This window comes from Rhinichthys klamathensis, unplaced genomic scaffold (assembly GCF_029890125.1).
Source record: "Rhinichthys klamathensis goyatoka isolate OS25496 unplaced genomic scaffold, OSU_Roscu_1.1 h1tg000403l_1, whole genome shotgun sequence".
NCBI lineage: Eukaryota > Metazoa > Chordata > Actinopteri > Cypriniformes > Leuciscidae > Rhinichthys > Rhinichthys klamathensis.
This window is the reverse complement of record NW_026606904.1, coordinates 394,241-417,530: the sequence shown is the minus strand read 5'-3', so window position 1 is coordinate 417,530 and position 23,290 is coordinate 394,241. Positions and strand designations below refer to the sequence as shown.

General features: G+C 46.2%; 1 protein-coding gene across 1 annotated transcript; it reads right to left on the bottom strand.

Annotated features, from left to right (window-relative positions):
- Positions 1–20,868: 20,868 nt before the first annotated feature.
- LOC130070354 (zinc finger protein 239-like) lies at positions 20,869–23,085 on the bottom strand. The gene is made up of 2 exons (XM_056234730.1): positions 22,859–23,085; positions 20,869–21,780 (listed from the first exon to the last, which is right to left on the bottom strand). Exons 1-2 carry the CDS (start codon positions 22,914–22,916, stop codon positions 20,885–20,887), a joined length of 954 nt encoding a protein of 317 aa, XP_056090705.1. The 5' UTR covers positions 22,917–23,085; the 3' UTR covers positions 20,869–20,884.
- Positions 23,086–23,290: the final 205 nt, after the last annotated feature.

Sequence of the window (23,290 nt, the reverse complement as noted above, 5' to 3'; positions counted from 1 at the left end):
GAGGCTCAGTCCCACAATTTTTTTCATGTGTCCTCAGAGTGAGCCCATGCATGTGTGTGCCAATTTTGGTGAATATATCTCAATTCGCTTCGGAGTTATAGACATTTATGTGAAAAAAAAACACATCAAAACTGACTGACACGTGTGTCTGTTGAAGTCTGGAAATTTCAGACTGGACTTCAGACAAGTCTTCCTCATGAAATCTTTCATTCTTCTTTCACTGTTTAACTGTCCAGAAATCTTGACATGGCCTTGTCCCCGTGCATGACTCCTGAGTGCTGAGACTCCCATGTTACCGATATCAAAAGACTTCCTGCAGAGCTTGCAATATGCCCTATGCACATCTCCAGACACGTCTCCTAGCCAGTCCCTGAACTGGGAGTTTTCCTTCCACTCAGTTTTGAATTTTCACTGTCTTCCTGACATCGTCACTAGCTCCTGCCTCTAAAGGACAACAACACAAATTTGAAAGTCTAACATTGACTGTTTACTCAATAAATTAGGGCCTACTTTTCATACCTTAGCTTTTTCATATCTTTCATATTCTATGTATTATACTTATTGTACACAACACATTACTGCTTATTTCACATAGTTAGATGCTAAACTGCATTTTGTTGTTCCAGTATTGATCATTTTAGGTTAGTCCAGTCATCCGGAAACAAGATTCAGGGTAGATGACTAGACTAATATCTCTCGCTACCACAACAATCATATTGAACCTGAAACATATTTATTTATAACTCTCGGAGATAAGTAGTACTTATTGTTTGCTAGCTACCATTTTAGTCTGGCTTTTATGTAGCATTACTATGATAAATATATGGTTACACCACTTAAAATCATTTTATTTATTAATTCAGCCATGTTGAATCCAATTAATTTACGTTAACAACTGTGTTCAAATGAACATGCAAGTCTTCAGTTATCACTGCCTCTTCTCTGCGGTCTGTGTATCTAGCTAAAAACAGCATGAAAAGTTGGGGCTCTGTGCTCATACACAGTATTTTGATAGAGCTGAATTCATGACGTTTTTCTCATTCACATGTTTTTTGTTTCTGCTGTCGGACAATACAACAAGTATGAAATACTGACTGGAACGTGGCCCAGTAAGACTACCTGTTACCCTATCTCGAAGCTGTCGTCGTGCTCGCTACGGCTCCACTAAAACCAAAAATATATTTCACGCAAAGATATGAGTGACGACACACCCACAGCTCTCCACTGCTCCTCTGTCACTCAACAGAGAGAGGGAGAAAAACCTCTCACTCGATATACTGTGAAAAACATGAGTTCGATTCTGTTGCTGCTGAACTTGTCAACAAACATCCCTGCCTCAAAGAGCCTGGTGGTGGTACTGGATATGCGGGATGGACAACCAGCATAAAATACAAGATGGGGAACTACAGATCAAAACTACGTCAAGCTGGATGTAATGAGGTTGGTGTCAACAGGAGATCAAGAAGGGAGGAGGCAGATGATCATGGTGTCAACAGGCGAAGAAGAGATGATGATGATGGGGATGGTGGTCCGGAGGGAAGGTTTTCCTTGAAAAAAACAAAACGAGGTGAGGAAAAAAAACATGTACCAGATCATCGTGAAAGCTACACTGAGGATGACTTGGAAGACCTGAGGTCTTCCCTGGTTGAAGCCATGAAGAAGAAAAACAAGGACATGGAGTTCATCAGACAGAAGATGGACCTTAGGAGAATGGAGATTGTAGAGATGGAGCCCATGGTCTCAGAGGTTCTGGAGAGGTGGCCCGGTCTATTTCTTGAAGAACAGGTAAGGCATCTTTTTTTTTTCTTGAACTTGGTGCATTTGTGTTATGTTTTTTTCATAATAGTGTTTTGTAGGTTCATTTGTATTATGGCTTTGAGTTTGCAGTCTTCACACTATCAGCTTGTTGTATTTGTGTTGCATTTGTTTCATTCAGATGTGTCAAGAGTTCACTCGTGTGACCACCAAGGACCTGATGGGAACATTTAAAGCTGCCCTTGAGATGTTCACCCCTCGTCTGCTGAAATTGTATCGTGCCAGGAAGGGCGCCTTTAGTCGAGAGATGGAAACCCTTTTGGAAATGCAGGTTGTTATATTGACTACAAGGCCTTTTCTTCAGTTTGTCCACTAATATTTAAACCATTAATCAAGAAGGAACTACCAAGCTAGCACTCTGCACTTTTGATGTAATATAACTTAATTCTGTTTTTGCATCAGCTACATTGGTGAGCGAGTTCCATCTTGATTGACTATTTAATACAGTAATATTTAAAGGATACGTTCACGGTTTTGCACTTTGAGCCCCCTCTCTGGGTTGATGAAATAGAGTGTTTGACACCAGAATTGTGACTATTGGTCCAGTCTTGAGCTTTTTGGCTGATTTCGAATAGGCCCTGCCATGCTTCAGAATGGCTAGCTACATGCTTTCACAAACCTGTCTTTAAATCAACCCTAAACGTTCGTTTTCAAAGATGTGCAACTCACCGATTGGTTAGTGGTGTTCGTGACTGTTCGTCAAACACTCTATTTCATCCAAGATAACCCAGAAAGGGGGCTCAAAGTGCAAAATAGTGAACTTATCCATAAAAGACAAAAAGAAACACTAACAAACTAACAGAGGCTGCAATTAGTTTATCTGCCTACATGCACAATTGTAGAAATGGGAATACAAATGGAACAAGTACAAGCACAAGTGCATTTCACAGAGCTAAACAAAAGTATTTGTTTGTCTTTATATTCTTCCAAAACAGACATCTGACATCACAAGTCATCGCAGACAGGCAGCTGTGGAAGGTCTTCCCATATTTCTGCGGGAGAATACTGGGAAGCTTTTCTCTAGATGCCTGGTGAGTGCAGCTTGGAAGACCTTCAGCTTTTAGTTGTGTTGCATAGCAAAGATATAGTCAGACTTCGTACTTCCGCTCAATTTCATTTCGCTTCTGTACTCAGTCTGAGACAGCGGCCTATCTATCCGTTTTCCTCCGGCCTGAAAACAGCCGGCCAATCAACGAACAGAGGGCGGGCTGAAAGCCGTGACGTAGTCGCTAAGCGCCGAGTTTAAGATTAGGTCAGGGAAATCGAAAACGACCGCGGATATGGAGACGCGGATGCAATCCGCTCTGTTGTGGAGAATATTCCCGGCATTAGCAAACTGAAGCCCGAACAAGAAGAGTGTGTATTAAACATTTTGAATGGAGGTGATGTTGTGGCCCTACTCCCTTTGGGAAAAGTTTAATTTATCAACTATTACTGATCGTCAGCGAGAAACTGGGGAGCCTTTTGACAGGTCAGTGTCTCCTTTCTTTTCCAGGTCTTAAATATTGCCATGACATGCTGTAATCTTGCAATTAAGTTGGAGCATTTCCGACAGACTCGAGATGACTCTACTGTCAAATATCAGTTTAGAGGCCCTGATTGTACCGTGGATGCGTAGATTAACTTCGCATAATCTGCAAAATTCGTTTACAGCCATGTTCACTCCGGTATTTCGCTCGCATCATCAAGTGTTTACAGCAGGTTTACAGTGGAAGTTCGATCACTGATTTGAGTTCGATGCATGATGTCTGTGGTTCGATGCGGCTGTGTCGGCACATAACATACGTCATAAATAAACTTATCTGATTGGCTTAACCAATGATTTTAAACTTCAGACAAGCGCCCCCTAGCGAGAGAGAAAACACTTTTCTATTATGCCATTCCAGACTCTGTCTACGAAGCAAAGTGAAGTAGCAGAGTCTGGTATTACCAGGCTATAGCAAAGAGGCCATACACAAATAGACATCACTCTTTATTGACTAGTTTTCTACAGGACATTATTTCAGGGGTGTCTTTTGTTTGTCAGGCAACTGATACAGATGACAAACAGATGAAAGGCATCAAGATGGGGGTCCTCACAGTGCTTGATAATGATGATGACGCACTCATTAATATTGCCCTTGTGTCGGAGGAAACCATTGTCCTGAAAGACATCCCAGACACCCCGACTGCGCTTGCGTATCTTTTTGGCTTGCTTTATGCCCTCAACATGGAGTTCCCTAAAGACATCAGGTATACCTTTGAAACTATCCAGCACATTTTCATGGAAATGTCCACCAATTGCTTACAGCGTGTCCGGAGCTTCAAGACCAAGCTGTTAAACCAGTGATTCATTTTCCATGGGGAAGATTTATTTGATCATATCTGTTCATTTATGTTTGGATATTTTGTAAGTCTTCACATAGACCACCTTATAGTTTTTATGTTGTTCCTTTATTTTGACTAAAAACAAATCTTTTATGTGTAGCTGTCATATTACTGTCAAGAGACTACGGTATTGATTGTTCAGTAGAAGCAAGCTGTGTTTCACCATTACTGTTATAGCCTGCATGTTTTCATTTTTGGCTAATTTCAAAGTTCAGATAATTCAGAAAGTTCAGATAATTTGGCTTTTTCAGCTGGGGATTTACACATTTCTGAATTAATACTTAGGCACTATACCACTGTTTTTCTGTCATCTTTGGCAATAGTTGCATTATTTGTAAGGTCTTAACAAGAGTCGGAAAGAAAAAAAAACTGCCCATATTATGGTTCTGAAACCTGATTTTGCTTTGGGTCTAAGATTACTTGTTTACATTGTGGAATTGTAAAGTTGTTTGTGCCAAAGTCGTTCAAATAAACATGCATAAATTAACTGGTTTACTGTCAGTGGATGATTTAATGTGTGTGTGTGTGTGTGTGGGGGGGGGGGTAAGTTATTACACGTGATGGTAATCTGAACTCAAAATCGTAAGCTTTTACAGACTTGAAAGTTCCAGTAACTTGAGTTAAAAAAACTTAGTTGTCAGAACTCTAAAAACTTAGCTGACGCAACTTAATAATTGTAGGCCTTCAAAACTTAAAAAATTAAGTTGATATCTTCAACTCAAAAATTCTGTGCAGTCGGTTGCCTTGAAAATTCGAGTTGAACTAACTTTTTCTTTTTTACAGTGAGTTTCACTTGACCCACCCTACATCTCAAAGCTGGAGCCGGGTCTGGTGTTGTTTAGAGCTCATAGTGATTGTTCTGACTTCATGAAGCCTTGTGTGTGAATGAACTTCAAACTGACTAGAACAAACTCTTTGAAATGTATATATGATACTGGATATGAAACTGTTAATAATGTAGACAGACAGCAATCTCATTCAATGTCAGTCATATGTGGGTGAAATATCATTTATTAGGCATTTAAAAGCTCTACTGAGAAAATGAAAACATGGAAAGCTCAAAAAAGCAATCATATCAGGATACTTCATGACTTTCAGAACTAAAATTATAACTAATTCAAGCAGAATCAGCAGAAAATAATTAAAAATTAATCATTAATTACATGAAGCAAATACAAACATAAAGTAAAAGTGAATGAGACAGATCTCTCTCTTTATACAGATCTCTGTATTCTAAATTTTGTATTGTTATGTAAATATGTAATTTTATTCTTTTTTAGGGTGACTTTTTACCATCTGTCTAGGCCGGGACTGCAGATGAAAAATAGCCTTTTGGCTAATTCTGGCATATTGACAGAAATGTTTATTAATATGCACTGTCCCTGTAATAAAAAATAAATAAAAATAAAATAAATAAATAAATTTACTGACTTATAAGAGCCAAAGCGTCTCAAGAGAAGAAGAGAAGAAAAGTGTCCAGTTTCAAAGATACATGTAAGTATATCTTGTGTTTGCATGGAAGAGTCAAAGTGGAAGATAAACTAGATGTTCTAATGAAAAACAATGAAGAATGAGTTAAAAATCTATGGGCCCTATTTTAACGATCTGAAACGCAAGTATCAAGCGCGAAGCGCAAGTAACTTTGTGGGCGGGTCTTGGGCGCTGTTGCTATTTTACCGGCGGGATAAATGACTCTTGCGCCCGACGCAAGTTTAAAAGGGGTTGGTCTGAAATAGCTTCATTATTCATAGGTGTGGTTTGGGCGTAACGTGAAATAAACCAATCAGAGCGTCATCCAACATACCCTTTAAGAGCAGGTGCGCATGTTGCATGGCGGATTGCTATTATAACGGCGGATTTACCAGGCGCGCGCCAGGAGCGGTTCACAGCCGAGGAGACCGACGTTCTTGTCAGGGCAGTGAAAGACAGAGAAGTGACGTTGTATGGGGACGGGAGAAACCCACCCAAATTAGCGTCGGTTAAACAGGCGTGGGAGGAAAAAATACAATTTTTTTTTACATCTTCATGGACACCACAATGATTTCCCTCATGTGTTAGGCTAATATTTTTCCTTGTTATAATGTATGATTTGCAAAAATAAAAACTGCTGCATCTGTGTTGATGAGATGCGCGTTGTGCGCCCACTACATTATGGCCAAGCATGCGCGCTTAAAATAGCATTATGAACAACGCGCAACGCGCCACTGACTTTAGACTAGTTTTTTTCTGGTCAGTGGCGGATTGTTTTTCTGGAACTGCAAAATAGCACCAGGGAATGTTTGCGCCGAAACGTGCCTCCTTTTTGCGCCGACCCGCCCAGGGAGCGCAAGTTCATTTCATAGTTTACCGACGTGCGTCTGTGGAGGGAAAAGCCCGCTTTGCGCGGGTGCAAAATAGGAATGATACATGCGTCAGTGTACAAAGTCATTTGCGCTGAGTGCAAGATAGGGCCCTATATCAGATTCACATCTCTTAAAAGTGTTATGGCCTTCTTCTCCAGTGTGAATTTTCTGGTGGTCTTCAGTTCATCTTCTGTAGTGCAGGACTTCTTCACTAAAACTTCACTTTGAAATTAATTTTTGATATGTTTTAGCTTTCCTCAAGGGCATCCAAGATGAAGGTGTCTTTGTTTCCGCAGTAGTTTCAATTTTGATATTTTTAGGACAAACCGTTCTTGTCTGTCAGTCATATAATGCAGGTCTATGGTCACCACCTCAAAGAGCATGCACAGAGAAGTCCAAATTAAACATGATTTAATGACTCGTAAATGTAAGTACACATTGATGGCCTAAGACACGAAACGAGCGGTTTGTGTGAGAAAACCAACAGTATTTATATCGTTTTTACTTCTTGTAACGCACAGACCGAAGCGCCCGCGCCCTCAGATCACTTGGACGTGGCGAGCAGGACGAGTGAGGGCCGCGGGAGAACGACACGAGTCATGTTTACTGTGGCGAGGAGGACGAGTGAGGGCGGCGGGAGAACGACACGAGTCATGTTTACTGTGGCGAGCAGGACGAGTGAGAGCCACGGGAGAACGACACGAGTCATGTTTACTGTGGCGAGCAGGACGAGTGAGGGCCGCGGGAGAACGACACGAGTCATGTTTACTGTGGTGAGCAGGACGAGTGAGGGCCACGGGAGAACGACACGAGTCATGTTTACTGTGGCGAGCAGGACGAGTGAGGGCCGCGGGAGAACGACACGAGTCATGTTTACTGGGCGAGCAGGACGAGTGAGGGCCGCGGGAGAACGACACGAGTCATGTTTACTGTGGCGAGCAGGACGAGTGAGGGCCGGCGGGAGAACGACACGAGTCATGTTTACTGTGGCGAGCAGGAAGAGTGAGGGCCGCGGGAGAACGACATGAGTCATGTTTACTGTGGCGAGCAGGACGAGTGAGGCCGCGGGAGAACGACACGAGTCATGTTTACTGTGGCGAGCAGGACGAGTGAGGGCCGCGGGAGAACGACATGAGTCATGTTTACTGTGGCGAGCAGGACGAGTGAGGCCGCGGGAGAACGACACGAGTCATGTTTACTGTGGCGAGCAGGATGAGTGAGGGCCGCGGGAGAACGACATGAGTCATGTTTACTGTGGCGAGCAGGACGAGTGAGGGCCGCGGGAGAACGACACGAGTCATGTTTACTGTGGCGAGCAGGACGAGTGAGGGCCGCGGGAGAACGGCGCGAGTCATGTTTACTGTGGCGAGCAGGACGAGTGAGGGCCGCGGGAGAACGACACGAGTCATGTTTACTGTGGCGAGGAGGACGAGTGAGGGCGGCGGGAGAACGACACGAGTCATGTTTACTGTGGCGAGCAGGACGAGTGAGAGCCACGGGAGAACGACACGAGTCATGTTTACTGTGGCGAGCAGGACGAGTGAGGGCCGCGGGAGAACGACACGAGTCATGTTTACTGTGGTGAGCAGGACGAGTGAGGGCCACGGGAGAACGACACGAGTCATGTTTACTGTGGCGAGCAGGACGAGTGAGGGCCGCGGGAGAACGACACGAGTCATGTTTACTGGGCGAGCAGGACGAGTGAGGGCCGCGGGAGAACGACACGAGTCATGTTTACTGTGGCGAGCAGGACGAGTGAGGGCCGGCGGGAGAACGACACGAGTCATGTTTACTGTGGCGAGCAGGAAGAGTGAGGGCCGCGGGAGAACGACACGAGTCATGTTTACTGTGGTGAGCAGGACGAGTGAGGGCCGCGGGAGAACGGCGCGAGTCATGTTTACTGTGGCGAGCAGGACGAGTGAGGGCCGCGGGAGAACGACATGAGTCATGTTTACTGTGGCGAGCAGGACGAGTGAGGCCGCGGGAGAACGACACGAGTCATGTTTACTGTGGCGAGCAGGATGAGTGAGGGCCGCGGGAGAACGACATGAGTCATGTTTACTGTGGCGAGCAGGACGAGTGAGGGCCGCGGGAGAACGACACGAGTCATGTTTACTGTGGCGAGCAGGACGAGTGAGGGCCGCGGGAGAACGGCGCGAGTCATGTTTACTCTGGCGAGCAGGACGAGTGAGGGCCGCGGGAGAACGACACGAGTCATGTTTACTGTGGCGAGCAGGAGAGTGAGGGCCGCGGGAGAACGACACGAGTCATGTTTACTGGGCGAGCAGGACGAGTGAGGGCCGCGGGAGAACGACACGAGTCATGTTTACTGTGGCGAGCAGGACGAGTGAGGGCCGCGGGAGAACGACACGAGTCATGTTTACTGTGGCGAGCAGGACGAGTGAGGGCTGCGGGAGAACGACACGAGTCATGTTTACTGTGGCGAGCAGGACGAGTGAGGGCCGCGGGAGAACGACACGAGTCATGTTTACTGTGGCGAGCAGGACGAGTGAGGGCCGCGGGAGAACGGCGCGAGTCATGTTTACTCTGGCGAGCAGGACGAGTGAGGGCCGCGGGAGAACGACACGAGTCATGTTTACTGTGGCGAGCAGGACGAGTGAGGGCCGCGGGAGAACGACGCGAGTCATGTTTACTGTGGCGAACAGGACGAGTGAGGGCCGCGGGAGAACGACGCGAGTCATGTTTACTCTGGCGAGCAGGACGAGTGAGGGCCGCGGGAGAACGACACGAGTCATGTTTACTGTGGCGAGCAGGACGAGTGAGGGCCGCGGGAGAACGACGCGAGTCATGTTTACTGTGGCGAGCAGGACGAGTGAGGGCGGCGGGAGAACGACACGAGTCATGTTTACTGTGGCGAACAGGACGAGTGAGGGCTGCGGGAGAACGACGCGAGTCATGTTTACTGTGGCGAGCAGGACGAGTGAGGGCGGCGGGAGAACGACACGAGTCATGTTTACTGTGGCGAGCAGGACGAGTGAGGGCCGAGGGAGAACGACACGAGTCATGTTTACTGTGGCGAGCAGGACGAGTGAGGGCCGCGGGAGAACGACACGAGTCATGTTTACTGTGGCGAGCAGGACGAGTGAGGGCCGCGGGAGAACGACACGAGTCATGTTTACTGTGGCGAGCAGGACGAGTGAGGGCCGCGGGAGAACGACACGAGTCATGTTTACTGTGGCGAGCAGGACGAGTGAGGGCCGCGGGAGAACGACACGAGTCATGTTTACTGTGGCGAGCAGGACGAGTGAGGCCTGCGGGAGAACGGCGCGAGTCATGTTTACTGTGGCGAGCAGGACGAGTGAGGGCCGCGGGAGAACGACACGAGTCATGTTTACTGTGGCGAGCAGGACGAGTGAGGGCCACGGGAGAACGGCGCGAGTCATGTTTACTGTGGCGAGCAGGACGAGTGAGGGCCGCGGGAGAACGACACGAGTCATGTTTACTGTGGCGAGCAGGACGAGTGAGGGCCGCAGGAGAACGGCGCGAGTCATGTTTACTGTGGCGAGCAGGACGAGTGAGGGCCACGGGAGAACGGCGCGAGTCATGTTTACTGTGGCGAGCAGGACGAGTGAGGGCCACGGGAGAACGGCGCGAGTCATGTTTACTGTGGCGAGCAGGACGAGTGAGGGCCGCGGGAGAACGGCGCGAGTCATGTTTACTGTGGCGAGCAGGACGAGTGAGGGCCACGGGAGAACGGCGCGAGTCATGTTTACTGTGGCGAGCAGGACGAGTGAGGGCCGCGGGAGAACGACACGAGTCATGTTTACTGTGGCGAGGAGGACGAGTGAGGGCTGCGGGAGAACGACGCGAGTCATGTTTACTGTGGCGAGCAGGACGAGTGAGGGCTGCGGGAGAACGACGCGAGTCATGTTTACTGTGGCGAGCAGGACGAGTGAGGGCGGCGGGAGAACGACGCGAGTCATGTTTACTGTGGCGAGCAGGACGAGTGAGGGCCGCGGGAGACGACACGAGTCATGTTTACTGTGGCGAGCAGGACGAGTGAGGGCCGCGGGAGAACGACACGAGTCATGTTTACTGTGGCGAGCAGGACGAGTGAGGGCCGCGGGAGAACGACACGAGTCATGTTTACTGTGGCGAGCAGGACGAGTGAGGGCGGCGGGAGAACGACACGAGTCATGTTTACTGTGGCGAGCAGGACGAGTGAGGGCGGCGGGAGAACGACACGAGTCATGTTTACTGTGGCGAGCAGGACGAGTGAGGGCCGCTGGAGAACGACACGAGTCATGTTTACTGTGGCGAGCAGGACGAGTGAGGGCGGCGGGAGAACGACACGAGTCATGTTTACTGTGGCGAGCAGGACGAGTGAGGGCCGCGGGAGAACGACACGAGTCATGTTTACTGTGGCGAGGAGGACGAGTGAGGGCGGCGGGAGAACGACACGAGTCATGTTTACTGTGGCGAGCAGGACGAGTGAGGGCCGCGGGAGAACGACACGAGTCATGTTTACTGTGGCGAGCAGGACGAGTGAGGGCCGCGGGAGAGAGCGGCGCGAGTCATGTTTACTGTGGCGAGCAGGACGAGTGAGGGCCGCGGGAGAACGACACGAGTCATGTTTACTGCGGCGAGCAGGACGAGTGAGGGCCGCGGGAGAGAGCGGCGCGAGTCATGTTTACTGTGGCGAGCAGGACGAGTGAGGGCCGCGGGAGAACGACACGAGTCATGTTTACTGTGGCGAGCAGGACGAGTGAGGGCCGCGGGAGAACGACACGAGTCATGTTTACTGCGGCGAGCAGGACGAGTGAGGGCCGCGGGAGAACGACACGAGTCATGTTTACTGTGGCGAGCAGGAGAGTGAGGGCCGCGGGAGAACGACACGAGTCATGTTTACTGGGCGAGCAGGACGAGTGAGGGCCGCGGGAGAACGACACGAGTCATGTTTACTGTGGCGAGCAGGACGAGTGAGGGCCGCGGGAGAACGACACGAGTCATGTTTACTGTGGCGAGAAGGACGAGTGAGGGCCGCGGGAGAACGACACGAGTCATGTTTACTGTGGCGAGCAGGACGAGTGAGGGCCGCGGGAGAACGACACGAGTCATGTTTACTGTGGCGAGCAGGACGAGTGAGGGCCGAGGGAGAACGACACGAGTCATGTTTACTGTGGCGAGCAGGACGAGTGAGGGCCGCGGGAGAACGACACGAGTCATGTTTACTGTGGCGAGGAGGACGAGTGAGGGCCGAGGGAGAACGACACGAGTCATGTTTACTGTGGCGAGCAGGACGAGTGAGGGCCGAGGGAGAACGACACGAGTCATGTTTACTGTGGCGAGCAGGACGAGTGAGGGCCGCGGGAGAACGACACGAGTCATGTTTACTGTGGCGAGCAGGACGAGTGAGGGCGGCGGGAGAACGACACGAGTCATGTTTACTGTGGCGAGCAGGACGAGTGAGGGCCGCGGGAGAACGACACGAGTCATGTTTACTGTTGCGAGCAGGACGAGTGAGGGCCGCGGGAGAACGACACGAGTCATGTTTACTGTGGCGAGGAGGACGAGTGAGGGCCGCGGGAGAACGACACGAGTCATGTTTACTGTGGCGAGCAGGACGAGTGAGGGCCGAGGGAGAACGACACGAGTCATGTTTACTGTGGCGAGCAGGACGAGTGAGGGCCGCGGGAGAACGACACGAGTCATGTTTACTGTGGCGAGCAGGACGAGTGAGGGCTGCGGGAGAACGGCACGAGTCATGTTTACTGTGGCGAGCAGGACGAGTGAGGGCCGCGGGAGAACGACACGAGTCATGTTTACTGTGGCGAGCAGGACGAGTGAGGGCCGCAGGAGAACGACACGAGTCATGTTTACTGTGGTGAGCAGGACGAGTGAGGGCCGCGGGAGAACGACACGAGTCATGTTTACTGTGGTGAGCAGGACGAGTGAGGGCCGCGGGAGAACGACACGAGTCATGTTTACTGTGGCGAGCAGGACGAGTGAGGGCCGCGGGAGAACAACACGAGTCATGTTTACTGTGGTGAGCAGGACGAGTGAGGGCCGCGGGAGAACGGCGCGAGTCATGTTTACTGTGGCGAGCAGGACGAGTGAGGGCCGCGGGAGAACGACACGAGTCATGTTTACTGTGGCGAGCAGGACGAGTGAGGGCCGCGGGAGAACGACACGAGTCATGTTTACTGTGGCGAGCAGGACGAGTGAGGGCGGCGGGAGAACGACACGAGTCATGTTTACTGTGGTGAGCAGGACGAGTGAGGGCCGCGGGAGAACGACACGAGTCATGTTTACTGTGGTGAGCAGGACGAGTGAGGGCCGCGGGAGAACAGCGTGAGTCATGTTTACTGTGGCGAGCAGGACGAGTGAGGGCCGCGGGAGAACGACACGAGTCATGTTTACTGTGGCGAGCAGGACGAGTGAGGGCCGCGGGAGAACGACACGAGTCATGTTTACTGTGGCGAGCAGGACGAGTGAGGGCCGTGGGAGAACGACACGAGTCTTGTTTACTGTGGCGAGCAGGACGAGTGAGGGCCGAGGGGGAAAGACACGAGTCATGTTTACTGTGGCGAGCAGGACGAGTGAGGGCCGCGGGAGAACGACACGAGTCATGTTTACTGTGGCGAGCAGGACGAGTGAGGGCCGCGGGAGAACGACACGAGTCATGTTTACTGTGGCGAGCAGGACGAGTGAGGGCCGCGGGAGAACGACACGAGTCATGTTTACTGTGGCGAGCAGGACGAGTGAGGGCCGAGGGAGAACGACACGAGTCATGTTTACTGTGGCGAGCAGGACGAGTGAGGGCCGCGGGAGAACGACGCGAGTCATGTTTACTGTGGCGAGCAGGACGAGTGAGGGCCGCGGGAGAACGGCGCGAGGCCGGTGGTGTGATTACTGATGACCGACACCTGTGAGACGCACCGGTCTCGTATCTCTCACAGAGGAGCGGGAATATTCTTAGCAATGTTAAAACGCACATCAACCGATCACTTGTTTAGCGTTCATGTAAACACTACATTCAGATTCACCAATCGGAATGAATTCAGTTAGATTGAAACAAACGGTGTGCATGTAAACAATAAATGGCGACTGCAGAAAGCAAAAGCTGAATCCCGGACATTTTGGACGATCTCGACGGCCGGACATGTCCAGGAAAAAGTCGATGGTAACCCCTAAAACTCAGCTTTCTCCACAGAACAAGAGCCTGCTAGCTTAGCTTCTAAAAAAGATGTCTGACACTATGTGTACATTCTGTGAGTGAGATCCCCCCCTCTATGGACGGGTTGAGAACATGCGGGACAGCCCCTACTACTGGCTGTAGTCTTTAGCCTCTGGCCAAAAAATCCTCCGATGACGCAAAATGACGATTTTTGCGTCATCGGAGGATTTTTTCCAGACAAAAAATACATAAATCTCTCGTCTCAGGGGGATATGAGGGTGGGAAGCACGGTAATTTGAAAATAATACAGGTTTTCTACTAATACAAAGCTTAATGCTAAATCCTGAAGTATCCCTTTAATAAAAGTATGCATCATATTACATTTTGAGTTAATGATTCAATCTTCTTTGATTTCTCTGATTACAATCATACCAAGCATGGGGTACCTAGGGCTAGTTAAATGCAAATACATGATTTTTCGTGATTAAACGCATATCCAATTGATTACATGCCACAAAGCTTAGAGGTAGAGACATCGATCACATGGGAAATCGTGAAACACAATAAAAAAACATTTTTATACATTTAAAACGGTACTTTTTAGGCATTTTTAAACACAGTGTTCAGAATTATCGTTTTTTTGTGTGTGTGTAGAGTTCACCCGGCGTTCGTTCACGCGGTGAACTTTTGATCATCTTCAGTTCCGTGTATGTGTGTGCGTTCTTTGAATGGATGAGTTTAAGTCTGGATTACAATGGCCAGTGGTCTAATTACACAATGTTCGTCTGTTTATTGTGAGGTATCATGCAAGAGGGGAATGGGTGACCACAACGCTTGGCTTGTTTTCAATGTGTCATGTGCCAGGGAGATCCCAGTCATAGTGGCGTCCCCCTGCTGGTCAACATGCCCCAAGGGGGTCGTACACAGAATGCTCTTTGTTTACTCACGAAGAACTGAGCTTTGTTTGCAAATCAGTCTTTGCTAATTCCAAACATCTGCCGGATACCCTATTAATGTCGTTACAACCCCCAGTAAGAACGTTATTACCATGCAAGCTTCAAAGAGATGAGCCCAACTATATGCAGCGGGACTCCCTCTTCTACACGAGGAGCAAAGATAGGAACACTACCTCTAGCTTAAACATGACTACGCCACCCTGTTTACCAGGGAAATATTAATATTATGGATCTAAGATTTTACACAAGACACACAGAAACGTGATTGTCAAGAAGGGCTAGAGACGTGGATGCCAATAATACAAAAGCTTTATTTAAATACTCACAATAATTTTAAAAGATATCAAAACTGGGTCATCAACATTCACAATACAAAAGAGACCACGAGACAAAGGAGGCCGAGGCTTAACGGCAGATGCATGAACTCAGTAAGCACAAGGCTTCTATATCACTCTCATTACCCCGTGTACAAATATCAGCACACACACTGCAATAAAGTCAAGAAATAATCACACAGCACTCTGTGGCGAGCCCTCCACCTCCACCGCGTAAGGGCCTACTAGTGGCCTGCCCTGAAGCCTGAACTCCTGCAACGAGAGCAAAAATATTACTACAGGTCTCAATATACAATAATGACACTCACTCCAAACATACACAAATAATAAACATTTAAATTAGTAAGATGAAAATATGAAAGTCAAGGTTTAGTGCCAACGCTGGGTATTACCCTCACTGACCTTCTACCAACACCTTGACATAAATCACAAATACAACACTGCAACCACTCAAAGTAAACCAATCAGAACAGTCAGTAGCACAAACAATGATAAATGAATATACTGAAAAAAATAAGAAAAATAAATACCAAAAACAAAACAAATACAAACACTTGGAAAGTATGCATAGTGTGGAAGACACCAGTGATCACGGTGGCCCGTACTGGAGAACGAACAGGCGTCACACCAGATGCTTAGGCTGTGCACACACACGTGTGTTGGGAAGAGTTTGTTATCAAGATAATCTTAATGCATAAAACAGCAGCGTCAAATCAGCGTTGCCCACCAGGCGTCGCAACACCAGTGTTGGGAACGTTACTCTAAAAAAGTAATTAGTTATAGCTACTCACTACTTGTTCCAGTTAGTAACTGAATTACTCTATAATAAAAGTAACTCGTTACCAGGGAAAGTAACTATTTGCGTTACTGTTAACATTTTTTTGCTATATGTCAAAGAATTTTGATTTTTTTTTTAGGGTTTTCACAAGTCAGTTGAAATGAGTAGAACATACAGGTGTTTGTACATAACTTTCTATATTTATTGCACGTCGACACGACAGACAGCAAGAGGTTTATCCTGCACTTCACTTCACTGCACTTTTTAACCCACCTCCTCACTAGCTGTGTGAGCCAGGGGTGCGTTCGGATTATAGTTTATTAAATCAATACATGGTAACGCACAAAAACGCACTCGAGATTTTGTCATGAGTCATTTTCCACGCACCACTTTTAGAAACAAATAAATAAAACATATCCAGTTAACTAGCAGAGCATTCATTTAGTTCGCTATTAAATAAGAGATCTAGCGTTAAATTGTTTTGGTTTTGAACTCAAGCTGAGCGCTCGTTGCCGCGGCTGCATTTGTTCTCTTGTGGCGAGCGCGCAGTATTCACTCGGACGCGCAATCTATCACCGTTGTGGAAACTATTCATTCCGGTGAAATCACAAAATGAAAGGCACTCAACCGTCCCGTGTCTCTGCTTGATATAGACTGTAACCACTGATGAGCATATTCAGTTTTGATGAGAGAAAAAAAAAACGTGTTGTGGGAAAAGCATTTACGGCAGTGGGTCTAGCAGGAGCCTGCTTGCACACTATAGCAGTGCTACAAGCATATCAGGCTGACCTGCTGTGGTATTTGGACAGAAGTGAGGGAGTTTGGCCTGATGGGGTTTGAGAACTTCGTCGGGCCACAGATTTATCTCTCAGGGATGGCAGCCCTTGTGGTCACTGATACCCCTTTTCCACCAACGCATTTTGAGAGCCGGTTCGGAGCCGGTGCCTGCGCGCGAACCGGTTCTTTGTGTTTCGACAGCCAAAGAACTGGTTCTCGGCCAGGAAAATTGGTTCCAAAGCGGCACCAACAGTTTGCTGGACTAGAACCGTTCTTTTACCACGTCATGCTGCTTACGTCGGGGGCTGGGGGCGGGTTTAGATAACATATTTTCTGACATAATATAGGATCGCAAAGCCAGGAGAAACATTTGCAGAAACACGATGTAGTCCGCCATTGTAATTGTTATGCTTGAAGTTGGCGCAAGCGTTTCTAGGTTTTTTTTTTATCAATTTTTTTTATTGAAAATGTTATGTAAACAAAGGAGAAAACAGTCACAATATAGAACAAATAAATGGAAAGAAAAAAAATACACAAGACAGGAGTACATAACTAATCAGAAAAGATTACATATCAAAGGAAAAGATTAAAAGACTTGCATATTTCAATTGTTTTTAAAGCCTTCTTGGTTCACGAGTTAGAGATAATCCCAAAGTAATGTTGTACTTGCAAGCGTTTCTAGCTAAAATGTATGGCGACGTACACAGTGACGTAACGACGTCGTTCGCTGGGCGCTCTAGTCAGTGGAAAAACAAACAGGTTCTGAGAAGGTTCGCAAGTTGAACCAACTCCGAACCAACTTTGAACCAGCACCAGTTCCGAACCAGTTCTTTTTTGGTGGAAAAGGGGTATATGAGACACCTCTGGCTCAATTTGATGGGAATCATGGAGAAAGATACAATATAATCTCTCCCTCGCTATGTCCAACCCCCTGGGGCTGCTGGGCGTGAGCAGCTCCAGCCGTCTAGTTTCTCAAACACAACACAGCAGCCAAAGCCTTCAAAGCAGAAGCCGGATCCGAGGACCGTTCTTCATGCTGAGAAGGCTTCGGCTCAAAGGAAAACTTCTGGCGCCACCGGCGTCAGACCGGTGAGGGCAGCCCCAACCGGGGTGGAATGGTGTACACCTCATTATACGGTGCCCTTTCCATCTCGGTGCCCTCAGGGGACTGTTTTGCCAACCCCGCCACCCTTGGTGCTCGGCGCGCAGCGGTCTCCAAGCGAGCTTCTGGCGCAGCGTCAACTCAACATTGCGTCGGACTCGCGCCCTCTGAGGGGGGTTCGAAAACAGTCAGTTCGGGTGGTTCCTGCCAGTATGCTTCAGGTCCCCGAACTGGCTGTCTTTATTACACCAGAGGCCAGCCTCGAGGGGCTGGTTCCCTTGGTAGATTATCTGGCAGCGCGGAAGCTACTGCCAAATATATCTCTATGGGTCCTGCAGTTACTCACGTTAGTGCATTCCGAGCAGGCTCTGGTAATGGAGCAAGAGGTAAAGGCCCTCTTTTTTAGGAAAAAAAGCTATAGAGCAGGTGTACTCACCCGACATTGCGTCGGGTCTTTACAGTCGTTATCTCATTGTTCCAAAAAAGGATGGAGAGCTGCGTCACATACTAGATCTACGTCTGTTGGAGTGTTTGGTGCTGGAACTCAAGTCCAAGATGCTGACACTCAAACAGATCGTGACTCAAATCAGATCTGAGGATTGGTTTGTCACGATAGATCTAAAAGACACATACTTCCATATCTCCATCCTCCCTCAGCATAGGAGGTTCTTGAGGTTTTCTTTGGGGCAAAGAACACCATTATCAGGCACTTCCTTTCGGTCTAGCTCTATCACCCCGCACATTCACGAAGCTGCATTCTGAATTGCATAGATGACTGGCTGATTCTAGCGGAATCAGAACAGTTAGCGGTTCGGCACCGAGGTGTCGTTCTCGCTCATATGCAGATGTTGGGGTTGAGGCTCAATGCCAAGAAGAGTGTGCTTTCTCCAGTACAGAGAACCACTTTCCTTGGTGTGGTATGGGATTCAGTGACGATGCGGGCCACTCTGTCGCCCGTTCGTGTAGCTGCTATCCTGACAGCCACAAAAGAGCTGAGGCTAGGCCAGTCACGCACTGTAAAACAGTTCGAGAGACTGTTGGCCTCTTATTTTGGTCCCTGATGTAGTGAAGGTCATTTGCAGCATATGTAGAGCCCAAATATAAACTCAGATATAAACTCAAGCCCGTGTTTTCTGAATTGTCGTTGTGTTTTCTGAATTGTTATTTTGTTTTCTGAATTGTCGTTGTGTTTTCTGAATTGTCGTTGTGTTTTCTGAATTGTTATTTTGTTTTCTGAATTGTCGTTGTGTTTTCTTAATTGTCGTTGTGTTTTCTGAATTGTTATTTTGTTTTCTGAATTGTTATTTTGTTTTTATAATTGTGATTTGTTTTGCACCTCTCTGCCACCGTAGGACTGTTTCAAAGCAGTTTTACAGTGATAATAGGAAACTAAAGTAACAGAGATTGTTTTGGCTTTACAGCAGCTCTAGAATAAAATTGTCCAGCTAAAGTTAGTTTTGATTGATTCACTTTCGTCGCAACGATCATTAGTTATTAACTTAGGGGCCGCTAACACGACACCGTTTTAACAGAAAACCTTTAATGCGATCCGGCCACTCATTTGCATAAAACAGTAACTGGTGGCTCTGAGAATTGTTATCGCTTCCGCGTAGCCACGTGAACCGGAATTAACCCGACAACGTTTCATCTGTACAGAGGTAGAGGGAAGGAGGCCTTCACAAGGGAGAGACTAGTTGACACTTCAGGACTGCTTTGTCGTCATGTCCAGACGCAGGTCCTTCATCGGATCTAGGTATTATCAACTGGCCAGAAGTTTGAGATCGCAATAGACGTGAAGGACTATAATGCGTCAAGAGCTCGCTCAAGTACTGCAGAGCTAAACCATTTAGTGCTTCGTAAGTAATCCGCAATATTTTAAAATTGATACAATGTTTAATAGGCAGCCAATGCAGTGTTGACAGAACCGGGCTAATATGGTCATACTTCCTGGTTCTGGTAAGAACTCGAGCTGCTGCGTTTTGAACTAGCTGTAGTTTGTTTATTAAGCGTGCAGGGCAACCACCCAGTAGAGCATTACAATAATCTAGCCTTGAGGTCATGAACGCATAAACTAATTGTTCCGCCTTTGTCAATGAGAGCATATGGCAAAATTAAGATATATTTTTAAGTTGGAAAAATGCAGTTTTACAGATGCTAGACACGTGACTTTCAAATGAAAGATTGGTATCAAAGAGCACACCCAGGTTCCTAACCGACGACGAAGACTTGACAGAGCACCAAGTGTGCCATCAAGTGTTAGACAGTATTCTGGGTTATTACGTGAGGACGTTTTTTGTCCAATAATTAGAATCTTTGTTTTTTTTCAGAATTACTACTAGGAAATTACTAGTCATCCAATTTTTTATATCAGCTATTCATTCCGTTAATTTTGTGAATTTGGTAAGTTTCGTTAGGTTTTGAAGAAATATAGAGCTGAGTATCATCGGCATAACAGTGAAAACTAATGCCATGTTTCCTAATGATATCTCCTAAGGGTGCAAAGTATATCTTGGTGTGAGAGGCACTGGGTGGCGTAGTCAAGAACCTTTAAGCCTAGATCGGGTCAAAGTTTCGTAAGGTCACATAATGATATCTCCTAAGTGTAGCATGTACAGAGTGAACAGCAACGGTCCTAGTACTGAGCCTTGTGGTACGCCATACTGAACTTGTGATCGATAAGACATCTCTTCATTTACTGCTACAAACTGATAACGGTCAGATAATTATGATTTAAACCATGCTAGTGCAATTCCACTAATGCCAATATAATTTTCGAGTCTATTTTAAAGGAAAACTCCACCGTTTTTTTAAATAGGGCTTATTCACCGTCTCCCCTTCATTTAGATAGGTGGGCAAACCCAGTCGGTATTCAGTCGGTTTTATCTATCTATCTATCTATCTATCTATCTATCTATCTATCTATCTATATATATATTTATATATATATATATATATATATATATCCCAAAGTAAGAGCCCTCCAAAGTTCATAAATATGCTGTTTTGTAAAAATCTTTTTTTTTTTATCCTAGTTTAAAAAAAAAATCATTTAAAAAAAATCCTAGTTTCCACAGCCCAATTTCACATCAGCTGGAGAGTACACCTTCTCACAGTGTCAACTGCACCATTTCTGGACGTTCTGATGTTATATTACAAAGTGTCCTGTGCTCACCACACACCGGCTAAAGGGAAGAGGAGAGATTTGGCTATAGGGTGATGTGTGGCTAACTTACACAGAAGAGACTTAGTTGCTCAGCACATGAAAATAAACTACTTACCGTGATCTCAGACTGTGTTTAAGTGGTTTCTCCACTGTGTGGATCTTCATGTGTCGCTTCAGGTGAGTTTTAAAAGAGAAACTCGTCCCGCACTGATCACACGTGTGTAGTTTCTCTCTGTTGTGGATCCTCTCATGTGTTTTCAGAGATGATGACACACTGAATCTCTTGTCACAGTGTGAACACTTGTAAGGTTTTTCTCCAGTGTGGATCCTCTGGTGCAGTTTTAAACAGTTTGCTGAAGTAAAAGTCTTCTCACACTCAAAGCACATGTACTCTCTCACACCAGTGTGTATTTTCTCATGTCTATGTAAAGATTCCAGCAGTGAAAAACTCTTTCCACACACAGAACATGAATGCGGCTTCTCCTTCGTATGAACTGTCAGGTGTTTCTTCAGGTGTGATGCACTACGAAATGTTTTCCCGCATTGATCACATGAGAAAGGCTTCTCTCCGGTGTGGATCCTCATGTGAATATTAAGGGATGATGATTGACTGAAACTCTTTCCACACTGATCACATGAGAACGGCTTCTCTCCGGTGTGGATCATCATGTGTTGATTACGCTTTGCTATTTGTGTGAAACTCTTCCCGCACTGATCACATGTGAACGCTTTCTCTCCGGTGTGGATCCTCATGTGAATCTCAAGACGTTGTTTGGTTGTGAAACTGTTTCCACACTGAGTGCAGGTGAAAGATTTCTTGGCTCTTCTTTTCTTTAAAAATGTCTGTTTAGTCTTTGAGCGACTCAAAGGTTTTCCTCCAGGTTGGACATGATGTTCCTCCTTCACTTCACTCAGTTCTTCTCTCTCCTCCTTCACTTCACTCAGTTCTTCTCTCTCCTCCTTCACTTCACTCAGTTCTTCTCTCTCCTCGCTCTCTTCCATCGGGTCTGAAATGAAAGAAAAACTCTCATTTATCTTCCAATTATTATTTTTAAAAACATTATAGGCACGAATCCCATGTTTCTTTAGCAAGAACTATTAAATATATTTGATCAATGACACAATTATCTAACATGATATTAACATTAAAATATACAATACTGCCATGTTTCGACACCAACTTTGAGATTGATATTTATTTGACTAAAACGTTTTAATTATTAATGGCCGTTCACACTAGACTTTTCCTTGCACTGACGCATGTGAAAGTGGGACACCAGAAACACAAGCTCCAGTGAATAACCCTGTGAGAAATAACACAAGCGTTTAGCATTCAAGTGGAGTGGATTGTTTATTTTTAAATTTTGAATTATTATTATTTGTTAAATGTATGTTTGTAAAAAAAACTTCCGCAGAATGTGACGTAATTTCACGACCGTTGAAGTGTCTGTAGAAACTTCACACGCTCAAAGTGTAGAGTGGCTTTAACTAGCTTTAAATTAACTATTTGTATTAGCTTTATCTGTGTCCTACATGTTTCACTCAACCCTGTGTTACTCCTGACATGAACAGAGCATTTCTTAAAACTGTGACATCATCTGGGCTCTTTCTACTGCATGATGGGAAGACAAGAGAATAATCTCAATCCATTCTCTCAGTTTTACACAAACTGTAGCATTGACTGTCAACCCTGTTACCAAAGTCACTGTAAGAAGAATCTCTGTAACTATGAATAACTTATATGATATTTGACAAATACAACTTTATCAGTAACTTGGTGTTTGCTGATTATTCAAATTTTTTTTTTTAAATGACTAGAATTCTGGTAATGTTGTTGCAAATTGTGAACCAGATATAAAATAAATGTAAAATAAAACAGTTAAACTAGTATTTAGTTTGATCTGATGTTGACAATCAATATAAAAATGTCTCAAATCTTCCTTTACTGACCATTTGTTAAAGAAAAACCCAGAACATTCTGTCCATTTCATAGTGTAACTGTTTATCTAAATGTGATGAAGTGCTTGAATGTTTCTAACATGAATGTTCTCCAGCATCATGAATGAATGAAGAATAAACACCAACCTCTTTGTCCTTCAGGATCTTCAGTGTGTTTCATTCTGCAGGGTTCTGGATCACTCATGTTCTCACTGTCCTCTTTAATAAACTCAGTCTTGGCAGATTTCAGCTCTTCCTGATGCTCTGATGCTCGTCTTCACTTGTAGCTGATGGGAATTTACAGCATTTATTGGAGAATTGCAGTGGGAGGAGCTTCACTGATGATGTATTCCAGTGTGGGAGGAGCTTCACTGATGATGACTCGCAGTGGGAGGAGCTTCACTGATGATGTATTCCAGTGTGGGAGGAGCTGATCTGCCTAAATCAAAAATATAAACTACTGAATTTGTTTTTATAACAAATTACACTTCTAAGTATTTATGTCTGTCTATCTTTTCATTGTACAGCAACTGATGCAAATTATTTTATATTTTTTTATTATTTTTATTGCTAATCCTA